We start from the raw sequence: 21,475 nt of genomic DNA, 5'->3' as shown, positions 1-21,475 counted from the left end.
AATGAATTATATTGCCATTTCATGTATTACGGATATTTATGATCTCCAGAGAGAATACAGTAGCTTGTCTTTAGTGGCACCATCACCTTTCCTCTAGTATCATTATCTGGAAAAGCTTTAATAAGCACAGCAAAATTGTCACTCTGTTGTTTTTCATCCAACATTTCCCATTTTCAGTTGTCATTGTTATGGTAAAAAAAATAGTTGTCAATGTTGTGGAAAAGTTTTTGGCCTTATCAAAAAGCATTAGAAACCATAAAGACAAAGATGATATCAAACAGCACGGATACAATATCAACAAACAATATGATTTAAAATACACAAATACAGTAAAAAGAAACAAGTAGAGTAAAATAACATCAAAATTGGGAATATGGCTGGATAATGGTTAGAGTTTGGAAACTATGTTAATTTTGAAGAATAGAATATGTTTTAAAAAGATCTGCACAAAAAGGGGTGCCCACTAGCTCACCTGGTAGAGCAGGAGCCCCATGTAGAAAGGCTGTGTCATTCCGTCTCTCTCCCCACAAAAATATCTTAATCTGCACAATGATATCTCTAGTATGAATTTTCCACATTCATGCTATTTAGCTATAAACAGAGCGCTCAGTTTTCAGCTTGTTCTGTGGAATGTTCTGTCTTTGTCTCTGACCATCTGTTGTGAGTTTTATCATTATCGTTGCAGTTTTATCAGCCTGACTTTCATCAACTGCAATTACAAACTGTCATCTCTCAGCTAGCCTCTTAGTGTAACAAAAATACATTGATTAACTTCTAAATGTCATAGATTTCACTGTATTGACATTAGGGCTGTACTGAATGTCATTTTTTTTATGTGCGAAGCTTCTATTGAGATTTTCGGATTAAGCTTCAAATGTTTAATCACCATCATGAAATTATCCCCCTAAAAAACATGTTTTTCAAATCCTACAACAAAATACTTAACTTGAAGAAAGTGATTGTTTAGATTGAATTATTTATTCTTTCATTTTCCGTAACTGCTTATCCTGTTCGGGGTCACAGGTGTGCTAGAGCCTTTCCCAGCTGTCACTGGGAGAGAGGCGAGGTACACCCTGGACAGGTCACCAGACTATGACAGGACTGACACATAGAGACAGACAACCATTCATGCTCACATTCACACCTACAGACAATTTAGAGTCACCAATTAACCTCCATGTCTTTGGACTGTGGGAGGAAGCTGAGCCAGAGTGCTCGGAGAAAACCCATGTTGACAAGGGGAGAACATGCGAACTCCACACAGAAGGGCACCAGATTAGGATTACCGTAAATTTGTTTTTTTAAAACATTACTTTATGATTAAATGTAATTCATGGTGCTGTTAGATTGCTGCTGGTCTGCTCCATTAATACAGGAGTATGCCTCTCTTTGAGTGCGGCAGGCATGAGAGTTAACAGTTTTTTGACCACAGTGAAAACTTAATGCCAACAAATATGGATCGAAGCAGAATATTTTGGTAGATTCAAAAAAAAATTTAGGAAGTTTGGAAATGATTACTTCTATCCTTGTTCAATAAATTTGGATTTTTAGACTCTACAACACTCTGCAGTTATTGGAAGATTTCTTCCAGCCACAACTAGTATCTAATCCCACAGATAGTATAGTAATGATAATAATAATAATAATAATAATAATAATAATAATAATAGTAATATTAGTGTATCCTAATCTTTATTTGCAACTATGCAGAAATACTGGGTTTAAACAGAATGAATAGACATGCAAATAATAAATCTGCACAGCATTTAAATGTCAGTGTTAGCAGAGTAATTATTAAATAATTGATTTAACTTATTATTTATTAAGTCTACACAAATGCTTTCCTCTCACTGCATTTCTTAAAATGTCTCCCTGTGTCAGGCGAGCGAGGGTCTGGATTTTGCAGACACCTTTGGTCGGGGTGTCATCATCACAGGCCTTCCTTTTCCTCCTCGGATGGACCCTCGAGTCATCCTGAAGATGCAGTTCTTGGATGAGATGAGTCGGCAGAAAGCTCCTGGGCTGAAGGTGAGAGAAAACAGCTTGATGATGGTTTAGTGGCTCAGTCTTATCTTACTTAACTTATCGGTGTGTGTGTGTGTGTGTGTGTGTGTGTGTGTGTGTACACACAGTACCTGTCTGGGCAGGAGTGGTACAGACAGCAGGCTTTCAGAGCTGTGAACCAGGCCATCGGTAGAGTCATTCGCCACAAGGAGGACTATGGAGCCATCTTGCTGTGTGATCAGAGGTCAGACATGACGCTGTTTGTCATCACTAACCAGTCTTATCATTACTTATTCTTATTCTTAGTTAGTTTAGTGTCGAAACAAAAACTAAAAGGTCTGGAGCTGGGCCAGAAAGCTCGCGACCTCGTTCCCATCTTCTCGAACGGACTTTTTTTGTTTTCCATTAGATATCAAAAATTCAAATACTCAATACTCAAATACTAAAAAAAATCTTTTTTCACATTCATGCTATTTAGCTATAAACAGAGTGCTCAGTTTTCAGCTTGTTCTGTGGAATGTTCTGTCTTTGTCTCTGACCATCTGTTGTGAGTTTTATCATTATCTGTTGAGTCGTCTCTTTCTTAATCCTTCCCACTTGGCTCTGATCGTAACGATGTCACATTTCTGCTGCTCATTGGTTTTATAGTTAAGCCTTGCCATATTAGCTTATCATAGGGCTTAGGTTTTTCACCGAGTGTTGATCCTTTCTCTAGAGCACAAACTTCTTGTGTTTATTTGAACTCAGAACTAGCCCAGCTAGTGACTGCTGTGAATAGGGCAGCTGACAACAAGGGAAAGACCATGTGACCACTTGGAAAGACAGCTGACAGGAGGGAAAAGACCCCAAAGGTGCTGGCATGGGCTATCAACCCATGGTAGCAGTGGTGAGGCCTAGCAGCCTTACTACAACCAAAATTAGCTACAGCCAACATAGGAAAAATACCCCAAGAGTCAGTGAGAGCAGGGGTGGAAGATGACTCACAGGTGGATTACACGGTAACAGACATTGGAATGGACACGACTACGCATTCGATCTGTGACTCAGTGAAGGATAGGGGCACGGACCTATCCACCAGGGCTAGAATTAGCAGCACTCAGGGCAAGGCGAGCGCATCTGTAGAGGATAAATGTAGCACAGTTGAGAACAAGATGCTTCAGGTTTGTCCTTGTGGCTGGCAGAAAGTAACATCAGTAAAAGGCCTCAGAACTTATCAGGGAAAGAAGATGTGTGTGGCAAAGAAAGGGCAAAGTAGCCGCATTGATCAGTACTTCCTAAGAAGTCAGATGAAGTCCAGCGGCAGGTAGAAAACCACAGTTCGCAGGATATCAGTAACGCTGCCACTGAGGAGGAGGAGGAGGAGGGGGCAGTAAGAGAGGATGCAGGTGACAATGAGGCCAGTGTGCCAGTCAGAGAGAGAACCATGGAGCAAAAGGCTAGAGTTAGATGGCCTAGGGCAAATGACAGTAAAGAATGGGAGATAGTTAATAGAGATTTGTCAATAATCTTAAGTAGGCTTAGAGGAAATGCAATAGAAAGGTTAGAAAAGATGGAAGATATAATTTACTCATATGGTGTAGAGAGGTTTGGGTTGCATGAGAGAAAGAGGAGTGAGAAGGTACAGTCAGGTAAATCTAGGCGGCAAAGAGAAATAGAGGAGCTAGTCAAGGAAAGGAGACAGTTAAGAAAGGTGTGGAGAAAGGCTACAGAAGAAGAAAGGGAGGGAATTAAGGTGTTGCAAGAGGAGTTGAGAAGCAGGCTAGCAGTTCTTAGAAGGGCAGAGCATCTCAGGAAAAAGAGGAGGAAGAATGAAACATGTGAGGACAGGTTTTTTCAGGGACCCTTTTAAGTTTGTTAAAGGATTGTTCAGCCAGGAAAAGGAAGGGCAGCTCAAAGCAGAAAGGCTAGAGGTTGAAGAATATTTGAGAAATACATATTCAGATTTAGAGAAGAATAGGATAGTAGGTTTCCCACCCAATATCCCTCCATTAGAAGGGATAGAGCATGAGATGGATGTCAGACCACCTAGGTGGAAGGAAGTTCAGGAGGTGGTCAGGCGTGCAAAGGCTTCTTCGGCCCCAGGGCCTAATGGAGTCCCCTACCGGGTTTATAAAAGTGCGCCTGATACCCTTAAATTTTTATGGAAACAGCTAAGAATAGTTTGGGAGAAGCAAATTATACCAAGAGCATGGCGTAGGGCAGGGGGTGTCCTCATTCCTAAGGAGAAGGAGTCTGTGGACCTTAGCCAGTTCCGGATGATTTCTCTCTTGAATGTAGAGGGGAAGATTTTCTTTAGTGTAGTTGCGCAGAGATTAGCTAGGTACTTGGAAAGGAATAGCTTAATAGATACCATGGTGCAGAAGGCAGGAATACCAGGTTTTTCAGGGTGTTTAGAGCATACTAGCATGATCTGGCACCAGATTCAGGCAGCGAAGATTAAGAAGAGGGACCTGCATGTAGTATTTTTAGATCTTGCAAATGTGTTTGGTTCAGTACCGCATAGCCTCATTTGGAGGGTGTTTGACTACTTCAGAGTGCCACAGGTAGTTGTTAACTTAGTGAAAGCATATTTTCAGGATATTAGGCTGTGTCTAAGTACAGCAGGTTTCACAACAGGTTGGCAGAGGCTAGAAATAGGCATCATGGCAGGGTGTACAGTTTCTCCATTAGCATTTACTATGGCAATGGAAGTAATCATCAGGGCTTCTAGGTGGGTGGTAGGTGGAGAGAGACGGCAGAATGGGTTGCATTTTCCACCAGTTAGGGCTTACATGGATGACATTACACTGGTGACCACAACAATGCCATGTACAAAGAGGCTACTAGAGAAGGTAAATAAGAACCTCAAGTGGGCCAGCATGAAGATCAAGCCTAGTAAATCCAGAAGCATCTCGATACGTAGAGGGAAGTTAAGTGATAGGAAGTTTGTCATAGATGATGAGGAAATCCCAACAATTAGGGAAAAGGCAGTAAAGAGCTTAGGTAGGTGATACAATTTGGAGTTGAATGATGAGGAACAGGTGGTGAAATTTAGGAAAGATGCGGCAGAAGGATTGGATAGAATAGATAAATCCGAACTTCTAGGAAAGTTGAAGTTGTGGTGTTTGCAATTTGGGCTATATCCTAGGTTAATGTGGCCATTGTCAATTTATGAAATTCCAATATCCGTAGTGGAGAGAATTGAAAGGTCGGTTAGCCCCTATATTAGGAAGTGGTTGGGTGCTCCTAGGTGCCTAAGTAGTGTTGCATTGTATGGAAAAGGGATACTTCATCTGCCAATATCTAGTTTAACAGAGGAATTTAAATGTACCAAGGTCAGGACAGAGCTGTTGTTATCTGGGAGTAAGGATGTGGTAGTTAGGAGTGTGGTTCCAAATCCAACCAAGGGGAGGAAGTGGAAACCAAGATCGGCAATTCAGGAGGCAGAGGCATCTCTTAGGCATGCAGAGATTGTAGGTAATGTTCAGTTTGGCCGGGGAGGCCTGGGGCTTGGCTCAGGCAAACCGGTATGGAATAAAGCAGGTCTCAAAGATAAAAGAAAGCTGGTTGTAGAACAGATATGTAGACAGGAAGAGATGCTAAGGGGTGCAAAGGTAGTGGCCCAGGCTAAACAGGGACAGTGGTTGAATTGGGAAAGTGTAGAGAAGAGGAAGCTTAGTTGGAGGGACCTGTGGAGTATGGAGGAGAATCGTATTAGATTCCTGGTAGGGGCTACATACGATGTGTTACCAACCCCCCAGAACCTAAAACTGTGGGTAAATGAGGACCCATCATGCCCATTGTGTTCACGTACCGCAACCTTAAAGCATATTTTGTCAGGCTGTAAAGTTAGCTTGTCACAAGGCCGATATAACCAGGCGACATAACCAGGTGTTGAAATGTTTAGCTGCAGGCATCGAAGGGAAACAAAGACAGGTGAATTCAGAAGGTGTTAAGGATAGGAGTTTAGTAATTCAGTTTGTCCGTGAGGGAGAGAAACACAGAAGAGATAAGTCAGTGAAGAGGCAAGGGTGTGGCTGCCTAGAAGGTGCTTGTGATTGGGAAATGCAAGTAGATTTAGGGGGAAAGCTTGTTGTTCCCCAGGAAATAGTTTGTACCAGGCAGAGGCCTGACTTAGTGTTGTGGTCAGTGAGTCAACGGATATTTTATTTCATTGAGCTGACAGTTCCTTGGGAAGACTCAGTGGAAGAAGCCTATGAAAGAAAAACGCTTAGATATGCAGACTTAGGAGCAGAAGCTGAGCAGCGAGGATGGAAGACTAGGATTTGCCCAGTGGAAGTGGGGTGTAGGGGATTCATAGCAAGATCAGCTGTCTCACTCCTGGGGGAACTCGGAGTGCGGGGACAGAGTTTGAGGAAGACAGTGAGGGAAATGTCAGATGAAGCAATTAAATGTAGCCAGTTTATCTATAAGAGAAGAAGTAATGTCAGTTGGGGGCCAGCAGGGGGAACTACTAAACAGGGCACATAACTCCTTGAGATCAGGTGGAGAGATCCACTTCCTCTCAGGAGGAAATCCAGGAAGAGGAAGTATTTAAGTGTGGGAGTGGCCTATTTGAATCCATTTCGTTTGAGGCCATGCAGCAAGGTGAGTGTGCTTGCTGATCCTGTAAGTTCATTTAGCTCCTTTAACTTTAGCTTATATTGTAGTTATGCTATGTAGCGTGTGAAATAGAGTATGGTGAATGTGCTAGGAAAGGTAGTATCAGCCCTGCTTCTACCTAGAGCTCGCATGTACGGAGCCTGGGTTTGGTTGAAGGTGGCAGTGCTGTTTGGGCTGAGAAAGCCATGCGTAAGTAAGGTAAAGGAGGTTATTGGGTTGGTGCAGGGAGGGGAGCAGTGAGATCTGGCATTAGGGGAGTGTCTCTGGGACGCTGGAGATCACTGTCTAGCCTCCTGGAGGTGTCGTGGGACCAACTAGACGAAACACTGGTGAAAGGAGGTTCCCACCCGATGACCCCAAAGACATGCTAGTTATCACTGCTCATTGGTTTGTATAGTTAAGCCTTGCCATATTAGCTTATCATAGGGCTTAGGTTTTTCGCTGAGTGTTGATCCTTTCTCTAGAGCACAAACTTCTTGTGTTTATTTGAACTGAGTTTCCACTTTTTTTCTTTCATCCTACCACCATAACGGTGTCATATTTCTGCTGAGTCTTCACTTTTTCTCCTTTCATCCTAAACCCCGCCTCTTTACTTGTACTCATAATGTTTTCCTGGACAATCTAAGACCGCCTCCTCTTACCAGGGTCATATCAGGACAAGCTGTAATTCCCCTAACTTTCCACCAGTGTTTCTGAGCCCATCCTCATGCTAATTTTAGAAATGATGCCTAGGTACTTCTCCACCACAATACTTAAATGCTCAGTGAGTGTGTGTGTCATAAGAATACATAAAATAATAAACCAGTGTGTGACTTCTCAGTGCACAGAGTACATTGCTTCAACGCGTATCTTTAAAGGTCAACTTAAAGGTACAGTATATACACTTCAGTAAACATTACACTACATTAGGTTTCACACAAGAACCACTCGTATCAACAGACTTTTTCTGGCATGTACTGGTGATTTATAAGAAATAGAACTGAACTGAATTGAGTCTCCTGGAATGATGACAGCTCCTGAGTGCCCCCAAAGTCAAGTGAAACATCTTTAAATGAAAAAAAGTGTTGCAACACCTGCATGTAGAGGAACTCATTGTCTAAATTAGGTCATTTCTTGGCAAAAAGTGTGAATCCTGTTTTTTGTAAACCAATTCCTGACAGTTTCACCTGACAGGATTGTGATGGAGCCAGTAGACCAGCAGGTTTTGCCCCCACTGCTGCTGCAGTAATAATCCAGACACAGCATTATTGGGAGGAATTTTCTTTTTTTTTTCCTCCATAAGAGAATTCTGTTTGCACATACATTTCCAATGGAAAGCAGAATATTTCCAAAAAATTAAACGATGAAAATCATCAGTGAGCTCCACATTTGAATTGTTAAATCATAATGTTACAAATGTTTTATTCAAAAAGGGAATGTCAGGGCCCCCTGTTGGTGCACTGGTGAAGGCACATACCATATACCTGCAACATCCATGGTTCCAATTTGACCAGGGATGTTTGCTACTAGGCTTTTTTTGGGGTATTTTTACTGCCTTTACTTTTAAGCTCATATCACAGTCATTATAAAGGCTACATACACATGCTATATCTTGTTTTTTTTCCAGGACAATGTGGGCTATCCAGATTTGCCATCATTTCATGTCCTTCTATGTGCCTGTATTTTATATTATTTTTTATATCAATGAAAAAAACATCTGTGTTACTAAATTCTACATTTTTACATGTATCTCACCATAGCAAGTTGGAAGTAGACATATTCTGCCATATATGAAGAGGGGAGACTCTCTGGAATCTGGCAATATAAGAACCATGATGGTGGGACATTCTGTCACTTCACAGCTGTCCAAAACACAAAACATGTGGTTTGTGCCAGGCGGACATAATTGCCAGTATTTCTCCATTATTGCAAGAAATTCCATTGACTCATTCACAAGTCAAAAATGTGTTTTATTTGAAAGAATCATGCAATATTTGCATCCAAGATAATAGAAAAATGGTAATAATATTATTCCTCCCTATATGAAGTGACTGATAACAAGATCTTTATAATGGATTGTGAAGAAATTCGTCAGGTTTTTATTTTGTAGATAATTGATCTGTATTTACAGCATGATGGGCACATGATGTGTTTGGTATCATTGGAAAGCGCCGTTCCTGCGCTTGCATGTGATAAGCATGGCATTTCTGTACAACCCTGCATTCGCGAGTAATCCATCCAAGAGTAATGTGTGTGCAATGCTGTATGAAAGCTTTGTTATACATAATTTTAGTGTAACTTTATAACTTTTTTTTCCTTGTGAAAACATGGACTACCGACGAGTGCTTGGTATTGTCGGAAAGCTGCGGCTCCGCTGTTTTGCATGATATGAGTTAGGGATCGACCGATATGGGTTTTTTAGGACTGATACCGATTATTAGTAGTCAAGGAAACTGATAACCGATATTTAGAACCGATATTCATTTGCAGTAAAAATTTAAATTTTGGTGTCAGAATTTAGAATAACACACCTGGGATTAGACTGAATACAACAGTATACTGTTTGTTTGTTTTTGTACACTGAAAATCTGTGATAAAAAGACCTTAAACTTTTGTAGAATAACACAAACTCTGACGCAAATCTTGGTTGAAATGGCTGGTTGTTTTATTATATAAAAAACAAAAAGTGCAGAGATCTCTTAAAGTTCACTGAAAATGAAATGGCTCCTTGATTCTTTTATAAGATCAAAGTAAAAACTGAACTGCACAGTACTGAAATTTGAGTCTCTGCAATAAGTTAAATTATCTAAAATCAAAACGTTCAGGGATCTTCTAGCAGCATTTACTGTTATTTATTTCAGTGAACCTTTATTTCAGTGAACCTTTATAAATGATGTCTTATGTTCTCTCTCAGGTACATCTGATCCAGCCTGATTAAATGCAAACCAATAAAGAGGGTGGCAGGAACAGGAACCTTGGCTTACTTCATTTATTGATGAGAAGTTATTACTTTTCAGATTTTTTTTTTTTTTACATCAAATAGCATAATTAGTTTATAAATAAAGATTAAACTTTCAGTGGTTACCAGACTTATTTTTATTAAAGTATTTTGTAATTACATGTATTTAATATACCAGTCACATTTCATTTTTTCAGCAAAATGAGTACTTTTATTTTAATGCCAGGTAAATTTAATTGATATTCTTATATACTTTTTAAATGCATGTCTAAATGAACTAATGAAGCCTACAAAACAACTTCACATCGGTTGCTGAAGCTAGCGTGCATGTACACAGATGCACACGCACACCCACACACACACACACACACACAAGCAAGCGCCATACTGACCATACACAGCTGAAATGCACTGAAGTAAACTTCTACATGTCCGTTAGCTTTAGCAGCCGATGTGAAGTAGTTTTAGACGACATTATTGTTTCCAACGGCTGCCCGTTGCGACTCGTGAGCAACCACGTGAGGGGGGGGACAGACACTGAGATACAGTATGAAGATGGCGTGTTTATCAAGCATCAACAGTGGTGTCTTTAAAACTTCAGCATAGAGGATTTCTTATTGCAACTTAGACATTTTCTGTTGCCTTGCCTTCAAACATCACACTGCTGCTTTACTGAGCAGTCCTCTCTCCCCTCCTCTCTCTCTGTGCCGCTGCAGCGCTACCTGCATCTACCTTCAGTGTTGATTGGCTGTCACTCACTTGTGCTGTGTAGCCAATCAGTGGGGGCTGTAGGCGGGACATTTGTTACACAGCACAGAGTGGAGATTTCAGGCAGAGAGAGACAGCTGCATGAGAGCCAAAGGAGCGCGTTTTAATTAAAATAAACGTATTTTATCGGCTATCGGTGGAAAAAACGGCCGATGCCGATTATCATAAAAATGCTGAATATCGGCTGATGTTATCGGCAGTGCCAATTATTGGTCGATCCCTAATATGAGTGGCTTCTTGCTATGACGAACGGTGGTGGAGAAAATCCATAGAGAAGAACAGGTGTGAATTTGGATGCACTTTGCGTCGTTTGGGCCCATAGGGTTAAAATACATGCTAGTCCAACTGAAATCAGACCAAATTGAATTTCTCAAAGTCTAGGACTGACAAACCCAGATAATGTGATTTGGAGTCAAATTACTCCTGCATGTAGTGTATACGTTCAATCAGACCCAAACTGGCCTAGGCGCTCTGCACATGCTCCAGTTTCTGTGGGCTTTGACCCACAAGTCAAATAGCAATGAATGCGAAACAGAAGGAGAAGCCGGTAACACAGAGACACACTGCCTCTCCAAGAATTGTCATCTTAAGGTGGTGGAGGGGTTTGCGTGTCCCCATGATCCTGGGACCGGAGGCCTGGTCAGGCTCAGCCCAAATGGGTAACATGGGGCCTCCACCCTGTGGGCCCACCACCTGCAGGGACTGGCATTGGGGTTGGGTGCATTGTGTACCGGGAGGCAGGCAGGGGCGGGGCCCTGGGCATGCTGATCCCCAGCGTCGCGGACTGGCTCTAGGGATGTGAAATGTCACCTCTCTGGTGGGGAAGGAGCAGGAGCTGGTGCGGGAAGTGGAGCGGTACAAACTAGATAAAGTTGGGCTCACCACCTTGCTCAGCACTGATTGTGGATCCAAACTCCTGGAGAGGGGCCGGACTCTCGCTTTTTCCGGAATTGCTCAGGACGAGAGGTGCCGGGCGAGTGTGGGGATACTCACAAGCCCACAGCTGAACGCCGCTGTGTTGGAGTTCTCCCCAGAGAACGAGAGGGTCGACTTGATGCAACTGTGGGTCACTAATAGAAGGTCTCTTACTGTTGTTCGTGCGTACGCACCAAACAGCATTATGGAGTACCCAGCCTTCTTGGAGTCTCATCGCAGTGTCCTGGAAGGGGTGCAGGCTGGGGACTCCATAGTTCTTCTGGGGGACTTCAACTCTCACATGGACAATGCCAGAGAAACCTGGAGGGGGTGATTGGGAGGAACGGCCTGCCTGACCTGAACCTGAGTGGTGTTTTGTTATTGGACTTCTGTGCAAGTCATGGCCCGGCCATAACAAACACTATGTTCGGAAGAATTTCTCGTGAATCCCGGGGAAGGTTGGGGATATGGAATCCGAGAGGTCCCGTTCAAAGCCACCTTTGTGGAGGCGGCTGATAGAAGCTGTGGTCAGAATGTTGTCTGTGCCTGTCATGGTGGCAACTGTGAGGTAGGCCGTCAGGGTGAAGAAGGAGGCCTTTTCGGGTCTGGCTGGCCCAGGGGTCTCCTGAAACAGCAGACAGGTACCAGTTGGCCAGAAGTGCTGCAGCTGTTCGCTGAAGCAAAAACCCGAATGTGGGAGGAGTTCGGAGGCTATGGAGAAGGACTTTCATCTGGCCTCAAGGAAGTTCTGGCAGACTGTTAGACATCTCAGGAAGGGAAAGCAGGGCTTGTCTCAGGCTGTGCTCAGCAGACATGGAGATCTGCTGACCCGAACTGAGGACATCGTTGAGCGGTGGAAGGAGTACTTTGAGCAACTCCTGAACCTGGCCGTCACATCCACCATGGAGGAGGCAGGTTGACACGCCTTTTCAGTGTCGCGTGGATTGTCCGGTATGGTGCCTGCTGAGTGGCAGGCTGGGGTGGTTGTTCCCATTGTCAAAAAAGGGGACCAGAGGGTGTGCTCCAACTATCGTGGCATCACACTACTCAGCCTCCTGGGGAGTTTACTCCAGGGTGCTGGAAAGGAGGCTCCGACCGATTGTCGAACCTCAGATTCAGGAGGAGCAATGCGGATTCCGTCCTGGTCGTGGAACAATGGACCAGCTCTTTACCCTTGTGAGGCTGCTAGAGGGGTTGTGGGAGTTTGCCCATCCAGTCCACATGAGCTTTGTGGACTTGGAGAAGGCTTATGAAGGCGTTCCTCAGGGGGGTCTTGTGGGGGGTACTGTGGGAGTATGGGTACCGGGCTCACTGCTACGAGCCATCCGGTCCCTGTATGACAGAAGTGAGAGCTGTGTCCGAATACTCGACGTAAAGTCAAACACGTTCTCGGTGGGTGTTGTCCCTTGTCACCGACTCTGTTTGTGATATTCATTGACAGGATCTCGAGGCGCAGCTGGGGAGAGGAAGGGGACCGGTTTGGGGACCTCAGAATTGCATCTCTGCTTTTTGCAGACAATGTGGTTTTGTTGGCTTCATCACACCATGACCTCCACCATACACTGGGGCGGTTTGCAGCCGAGTGTGAAGCAGTTGGGATGAGAGTCAGCACCTCCAAATCTAAGGCCATGGTTCTCTGCTGGAAACCAGTGGATTGCCCTCTCTGGGTCGGGGGAGAGTTACAGCTTCAAGCAGGGGAGTTCAAGTATCACAGGGTCTTGTTCATGAGTGAGGGTAGAAAGGAGCGTAAGATGGATCGGCGGTTTGGTGTGGCTTCTGCATAGTGTTGTACCGATACTGATGCCAGGCATCGGCGAGTACAGCCTATGACCAATCTGATACCACGTAATGTCTCACGTCATTACGCATACGCACACTATCGTTTGAACATTGCCATCGCAGTGTGCGCATGTGCGATAGTCACATCGCAGGACATGCAATGTTTTCTCTTTTTTAGAACATATTAACTTTTGTTTTGCTTCAGAAAAGCAGCTCTGTCTCTCGCTGTCTCTCCCTCTCTGACAACAGCCACCCCTCCCCCTCTCATGCACACGCTGCAGTCACACACTGAAAATGAGCAACATGCAAGATGGAGAAACGGTAAGTAAGGTTTTATGCCTGGTACACACTACACAACTTTTCTGCCCGTTCTGAAAGTCACTATGTCACATTATACGATTGTAGAGTCATAAAATCGTTCCGTGACTTGGCCGACAGACATGACACACTACACAATGGTACACACTAATGATCCCCGGTCGTCTTACACGATGTGTGTGATGTCATCGGGTTATTCTTGTCCTATTTTTATTATTTTTACTATTATTTCAGTCACTGTCTGTTTATGTGCCAGCCGAAATGTTGTTGTAGTCACCTAAAAAGTGCCAGCAGATGGCAGGAGCTACATTTGAAGTACCGTATGTAAACATAAAAGTCACTGATTTCTCACACAGTCTTCACCCGACTTAAACACTGAAATTAAAACAAGAATAAATAAAAGAAAAGAGGGAGAAATTTTTCTATTTCATTTTATCACAGAGTTGCAGGCTTTAAACCCTGTGTGGGTGTGGACCCTGGCAGAGTTGTAGGGGTCACATGTGAGCTCTTTGGCCCAATCCCAATACCCCCCTTGTCAACTACCCCTTAGCCCTTGGCCCTACCCCTCGCCCTTGCCCACTACCCCTTGGCCCTTGAAATGAAGCAATGAGGGGTAGGGGGTTGAAATCTTTCCCTAGGAATTGGGACACCACTCACTACGTCACCGCGTCGGTTATGCATACATAACCATTTTAAACAGGAACCTGCGAGCCATCTACATTTCCAACCAGCATCTACAATGGAGTCTCCAGTTGAGTTCATCCTACCAATCGCGTTTGCTGTATTCATCATGCTTTGTTTGATGAACGACAGACGACAGGGGACTTCTGCTAATCTCGATCAGCTGAGCCCAGGTAGACCGGCCCCTACATTATGCTGCTCCTAGCAGTATGGCGAGAGACGCCAGCGAGTGAGCCAGAAGTGAGTCAGAAATGAGCCAGAAGTCCTCTGCGTATTCGGCCTACCACGACATTTTACACCGCTCAAAGTCCGCGAAAGAGGTACGCTTCCCTGTGGAATATCATCCATCCGGCCACCAGCCTGAACTCAGATTCCCCGCCACGGATATCAAGGGATCCTACGGAGCCTCCACGCTCGAAACAATGCTGGAGCGTTACGGCATTCACCTACGGTCCCGTGAGTTGGCAAAAGCCGGGAGTTAATTTACGTTTCATTATTCCTTATTTGGAACCTTCGGGCCAGGTTGATTTATTGTTTTGAAACTGAACTGAGTCAGAGTGAACAGTGGATTTTCTTTACTTCCTTGTTTACGAGAAAATCTGGGGTGGAGTTTTCTTTTGTTGAGCGAACTGTGTGGATTGAACTGAATTGAACTGTGATATGTTATTTGGAAATCCTTAAGTGGAGTTTTTTGTTTGAACAGGATTGAACTGACTGAACGGAATGGAACATTCATTTCTTTTCTTTGGTGAAAAAAATATATACTTTCTTGAAACTGATTACAGTTGTATTTGTATTTTTGAAAATTGAGTATAATTCTTTTGTTCTACAGAAACCATTTAAAAACAATTTAATTTTGGTGTTAAGGGACCTGTTTTATGGGTTTTATGGTTTTTTTGTGGGGTTTGAGTGAGTAAAAGAAAAATATTTGTTTCATGTGTCAAATCGCTACAAAAGATATAGGCCTATTTTGTTTATTGAAAACAAGAAGATATTGAATTTGTTTACATTTTGTGCTGCTGAACCACCGATAAGCTTTTTGGATACTGTTTAAATTAAAAAAAAAAAACTTATGGGACAACTTTTTTCCCTTAATGCTTTGCAAAGTATCGGATCATACTAAGTATCAGACTCGGTTTCAAAATAAAGGACTCGGTATCGGATCGGATGCAAAAAAAATGTGATCGGGACATCCCTACTGGAAAGTGTTGATGAGGAGAGGGACGTCTGGGGTGCTTTGCTTGGTCTGCTGCCCCCGCGACCCAGCTTCGGATAATCAGGATTAAAATGGATGGTTTGATGGATGGAGGAGACACAGTTCATGCTGAGTCATCAGCTGAAAGAGTTAAATTTTTTAAAATACATGGATGGGAGGAAAATAATGAATGGCAATCTATGGTGATTGTTTTGCCTGTGACGTAATAGATCAACTAGAAAGAGGTCCAATCCTGGAGCTGAAAGGGACCATATCGCCACCAATTGTAGCAGAGTGGGACAACCTTTGGTCAATAAATCGATTCCCCTCCCCTGCTTGTATACTGGGACAAGGACAGTAGTCCAATTAAATGGACTAGTTGAGCTATAACCTTGGCTTGACTTAACTGTGCCTGTAAACGTACTGAATGTTGGACAAAATTGGACAGCAGTTCTCACTTAACCACCTCGCCTCCTAATGCTCACTTCTTTTAAACTCTGCACTTCCAGTTTGAAATGCAAGCTTTCTGTTAAAATTGTGTCAAGCCCAAGCAGAGGTAGCTCTGACATCATCTGGGTCAACAATGATAAAGGTGGATGATTTAGAATAACATGACTTTTTCCTCAGGTTTAAAAGCTCTGATGTAAGGACTCAGCTTCCATCATGGGTCAGGCCTCATGTGCGTCTGTATGGCAGCTTTGGGAACGTAATCCGTGACGTCTCCCAGTTCTTCAGGGTTGCACAGAAAATGGTAGGTTCTATCACTCAATTCCTTGCACTGCAATTGTTTTGTTGATCTTGATTTGGCAGGGGTTGTGATATCTACTGTGACATCAATGCACTAACTCAGTATTTCATGTTTGGTTTTTGGTGCTGAAAGCTAAACTATGTATATTTCAAATATACAGGTGCTTCTCGGTAAATTAGAATATCATCAAAAAGTTGATTCATTTCAGTAATTCGAATCGAAAAGTAAAACTGAAGTGTTTATTTCTTTTAATTTTGATGATTATAACTGACAGCTAATGAAAACCCAAAATTCAGTATCTCAGAAAATTAAAATATTGTGAAAAAGTTTAATATTGAAGACTCATGGTGTCCCACTCTAATCAGCTAATTAACTCAAAACACCTCCAAAAGTTTCCTGAGCCTTTAATCTCTGTCTGTGTCTGTGAATTTCAATTTCAATTTTCAATTTTATTTATAAAGCCCAATATCACAAATAACAATTTGCCTCAGAGGGCTTTACAGCATACGACAACCCTCTGTCCTTTGGACCCTCACAGCGGATAAGGAAAAACTCCCCCCAAAAAAAACCCTTAACGGGGAAAAAAAATGGTAGACAGACGTGCAATAGATGTCGTAAGGAACAGATAAACATGATAAATTAACAGTACTCCGTATGACAAAATGATACATTAAGAGAGAGAGAGAGAGAGAGAGAGAGAGAGATGCAGGACAGACAGTAATGATAATAGCTTACAATGACATTAATTTAAGTAATAATATTACAATAATAATTACAGCTATTGTGGTACAATATGTCGTAGGTAATATAGTATATGTATGTGACAATAATCATATGTGTATAATGACAGTACAAGCATGACTAATGATAACAGCAGCAGTAGGAGGCATCAGACAAGCAGCACAATCACGTGTCACACCATCCAGGCACCGCTGCGATATGAGTTAACCTGCGAGACAGTGGAACACAAAGGCTCCGGAGAAGAAGCAGAGTTAGCGAGATGCAGTAACAGGACATGTGTTGGCAAAGGAGAGAGAGAGAGAGAGAAGGAGAGAAGGTGCTGGGTGTATTATAGGAGGTCCCCCGGCAGACTAGGCCTATGTCAGCCTAACTAGGGGCTGGTCCAAGGCAAGCCTGAGCCAGCCCTAACTAAGCTTTATCAAAGAGGAAAGTCTTAAGTCTAGTCTTAAATGTGGAGACGGTGTCTGCCTCCCAGACCGAAACATGGCGATTGCTCTAAGACTGCAAGGGAAGCTCAGCTTCCCCTAAAATGTCAAAAAATAAGTTGTCAAATATGTACTGTTGTGTTTACATTTCATTGACTTAATATGCGCTAGAATGCGTTCAACTTTTGTTCAGAATCAGCTACTTATCACAGGTCACTGACGCGACTTTCTTCTCATTCATTCCCGTAGCGTCACAGTGCATTAAACAGTGGAAGCTCAGCGTCCAAGGACTTCAATGGGGAAGTATAGAGTGGGTTGTTCCACTGCAGCGAAACTAGACAGTCATTGGATAAATGCTCGGTTTTGTCCTGCCCATCGGACGCTCAGTGTCTCTGGGGGTCTATGGGGCAGTGGGCTGGCCTCAGCTGGCCTGGACGCTGGGCTTCTGCATGATGATTGGATGATCTGTCTGAGGCTGAATCCCTTTTTGATTGACAGTGAAATGAGCGAATCAGCGATCTTGAAATATAAACCACCACCGGAGCATTTTTCCAAGTTTCATTCCGTTGTTCCGAGTTGATCTGGAGACTTTTCCAATCCTCTTAGTGACTTTTTCTTTGTTAAAAACGACTAGCGACAAATCTAGCATCTTTTTCTGGTGTTATTGGAGACTGTACTCGTGTTTGGAGACTCTGACTTCTGTCACTCTGCAGTTACTGTCCCCAATGAGCAGCGGGTGCTGCTGTGAGCCCCTGCACCGTCCCAAAGCACTCACAGGCAGTCACACTAGCCTCGCGCAGCAGCCCCAGCTAGCGAGCGAGCTAGCAAGCTGCACATAATGGCAGACAATTTGAATATTGTCGACCGGATTTTGGCGAAGCCATTTGATAGTCTTCCTTATGAGGAGAAACTTAGAGTTAAACAGCAGGGCAGATCAACACCTCAGATTGATTTGGTGCAAAGGGTGGGGAAAAGTAACGGGTCTTTTCACCCATCTGAAAATCTTTGAGGTGTGTTTTGCTGTGGTTCTATGGCATGAGTGTGGTTGAAAAACAGCTTCAATTAAATGCTCCTTTTATAAGTTACTGCCTCGCTACAATATGACAACTTTTATGATGTAAACTTAAAGTGAGCTTCCTCTGTTTGAAAGACCAGCAGCCACCCCTGATATATACATATACATATGTTAGGGCTGCACTATATATGTAAAAACTGACAATGCAATATTTTTTTTTTTTTTTTTTGCAATATATATTGCGATATTAATAAATACAAGATTTTCACCAGATGATTTGAATAGCTCTATTTGGAAAGAATTAGGCTGACTCACCATTGTATTCATATGATACCTTTCTATTAATCCAGGCTAAGGTTAATGATCTAACATGTCATACTCCAGTGTTTCCCCTACCATTATATTAGGGGGGGTGCCCCACCCCCCAAACGGGTTGTTACTTGCTCACGCCCCCCATAGCCCCGAAAAAGGCGCATTCTGTATAAACAAAAGTAGGAAGGCAGCATATTGCCACACTCCCCGATTTTGTTTTTATACTGCCAATGCTGAAATTGGGCTTTCCTGCAAAGTTTACATGTTATGAAAAAAAAAGGAAACATTTCATGTCCTACGATGTGACTATCGCACATGCACACATCACAATGGCGATGTTCAGATGATGTGTCATGCAGCCCTAATATATATTGTGTATTGCCATTCAGCCTGAAAATGCCTAGATATCAAGTTTTTGTCCATATCGCCCAGCCCTATTATATAGTATGGTAGTATGGGGATTGGAACACACAGTCATTCTCTGTTCGTTCCTATAAAAGTTGCCTGGTGGTGCATGAAGCTAGAAAAAGCTTAATTTCCCAGATCTTTGGCATCATTGGTCCCACAATGCAGTCGCACTAGAGACTTATGGCAGCTAAGAGGCTAACTTCTAGTTTAGCATCTGCCAACTTAAATGAAGATAAAATGATTTAATCATGTGGCTCTTGAAGACTTTTGAAATGTTATTGGACCAAATGGATTAAATCCTGATATTGAAACAAGTCATTTTGCAGGGTTGTTATGCTCAAAAAAAAATTTTCCACTTATTTATAGACGTGTCTACCACAATGTAAGTCCATGGGAAAAAGTCTTTTTTGGCCCAGTGGCATTTCATGACAGACTCGGAAGTAGTAATTCCACGTTTGGCCATTGTGTACAATTGCCTCAAAGCCTGGCGTTGTTCCTAGGGGCTGGAAAAAGACCTACTCCATATGTAGATATAAACAGCACATGCTAATGTAACAAAAACACAATAATTCGTAGTTTCAGGTGATTATACACTAACGAAAACATAGTTGTGAATATTGTATTCCATTCCTGCCATTATATCCACGTTAATCCTACATGCTGGTCCTCTGGAGAACCAGTCATATTGATACAATAGAAGACAGACAACTTCTATGAGAAAGGACAATGAAATGGATAAAAAGATACACCCTGTAAACACTTGCCTAATTACATGTAAATGGTGATTCTAGGTAAATACAGTACATTTGACTGTGGCAGAATGCGTCACATCTGCTGTTTGATGGCACTGCATTAGAGAAGTTGATTGCAGTTTAATTTGTCAGCGTATACTGACTGTTTTGGTTGTGTCTGAATGTGTCAGAGACCCGTGGTTGAGAAGAAGGCTGCAGCAGAGAGCTGTGGAACAGTGTCGTTACCAGACACTCGGTCCTCTGACTTCAGTCCCCGCTCATCCTCTCAAAGCTCCCACACCCAGAAGGCCAAGGTGCTGGATGCCCATCTTCCCAGCCTGAAGAGGAGGAGACTCAGTGAGTAGAAAGATAAAGGGAGTAAATCCACAGAGGAAAGTAAGTTCTTCATTTATCTGTTCCTTTTGTCTGGCCTTTGTGATCAGATGAACACACTGGAGCTAACGGGATGGCCAGGGTGTGTATAGAGTATGAATGTGAGATGCAGGAGAGCCAGAAGAGACCGGCCAACCTGCTGGATGCTCTGGAGCAAGGAGATCATTGCAGTGGAGAGGATGATGCGGGAGTAAGAGAAGAGAAGGTAGTTTGTTGTCTGTCTTACCAGTATTTCTGACATGTGCTGGTTGGTACATGTCAAAAAAAAAGAGACTGTGTGAAAATAAGGTCTATACAATAGCCAATTTACTGTGGTAAGCGTTTGGCACAGTACCATTGGCAGTGAGATTGATACAGTGTATAAAAAGCCATGTGTGATGTGCGTCATTACAAATGATACTGCTGTGTTATGCCATGAAACAATTAAAATCTTAATATTTTTATTACCAAGATGACTGTACTGATTTGTTGTATGTAATATTTTTCTCTTGAAGGCAAACCGTTTGTCCACGCTGTCTCTTCAGTGTGACAAGAGGATGGATGATGAATTGCGGGGAGGAAAACGTAAAATCAAATTGGTCCAAGAACAGGTACATATTTAAAAAAAAAATATATATATATATATATATACATATATATATATATATATATATATATATATATGTTCCAGTGTTACAGCCATCAAGGGGAAAGAGTCAGATTAAAGATTTCAAAATTTGGAAACTTAAAAAACTAGCCATGCAAAAAAAAGTACAAAAAATACAAGAAACATCAATAAATAATAATAATAATAATGAGCAGTGGATAAAAAGTGAGCAATGGATTAAAGTGAACATATTTAGTGCAAAGTGAAAATTGTATGTGCAAATAAACAACAACAAGGGGGACAGTTTTGCTTATTATGGTGTCCCTAAAGTGTCCATGGTGCAGTTTATTGTCAGCAGTGCTGGTTATGTAGCCTGACAGCAGCAGGCAGGAAGGACCTGCGGTAGCGTTCCTTCACGCATTTTGGGTGAATCAGGCTCCGTTTATAAGACAACAATTTCAACTGAAAACGGTAAACTTTAGTTGCGTTTTGGCCATTCATTTACACGAAAGCGGCGTTTTGGGTGCCTGAAAACGCAACATTTTGAAAACGGGTTCCAGAGTGCAACTTTTTGGAAACGGCAGCGTCTCCGTTGTCATGTAAACTTGCAATATGCAGTTTCTCTGAAAACGGAGACTTTTCGCACATGCGCATTACGGTTCCAGTCACTAGGCATGCTGACCGTCACAACAACAATGCCGAGCTCTGTTTGTGCTGCTCACCCTTTTGATTTGAAGTGAAGTGTAGATCTGTTACTGTAGCAACTCCACCTCATTGTCCATCCAGACAAAGTTATCTGTGCATGCTTTCGCCATTGTGTCTTCTTTGTTTTGGTTTGTAATCACCGCATTGTAGAGGAAGGCGCTTCAGCGCAGGCGCAGGGCGTCATGCCGTGGTGTTGCTTTGCAAATTTACA

The 21,475-nt window shown here is 42.7% G+C and overlaps 1 protein-coding gene across 6 annotated transcripts in view; it reads left to right on the top strand.

Moving 5' to 3' along the window:
- The window catches only part of rtel1 (regulator of telomere elongation helicase 1), a 97,215-nt gene that overhangs the window by 49,557 nt on the left and 26,183 nt on the right, over positions 1 to 21,475 (top strand). For all 6 annotated transcript variants that reach the window (XM_033630055.2, XM_033630054.2, XM_033630053.2 and 3 more), the window contains 6 exons: positions 1,882 to 2,028; positions 2,133 to 2,248; positions 15,828 to 15,951; positions 19,772 to 19,937; positions 20,024 to 20,178; positions 20,468 to 20,563. In XM_033630055.2, coding sequence (XP_033485946.1) covers positions 1,882 to 2,028; positions 2,133 to 2,248; positions 15,828 to 15,951; positions 19,772 to 19,937; positions 20,024 to 20,178; positions 20,468 to 20,563 — 804 coding nt within the window. The remainder of the gene's footprint in view (positions 1 to 1,881; positions 2,029 to 2,132; positions 2,249 to 15,827; positions 15,952 to 19,771; positions 19,938 to 20,023; positions 20,179 to 20,467; positions 20,564 to 21,475) is intronic.

This window comes from Epinephelus lanceolatus, chromosome 8 (assembly GCF_041903045.1).
Source record: "Epinephelus lanceolatus isolate andai-2023 chromosome 8, ASM4190304v1, whole genome shotgun sequence".
NCBI classification, from domain to species: domain Eukaryota; kingdom Metazoa; phylum Chordata; class Actinopteri; order Perciformes; family Serranidae; genus Epinephelus; species Epinephelus lanceolatus.
This window is presented reverse-complemented; position numbering and strand designations above follow the sequence as displayed.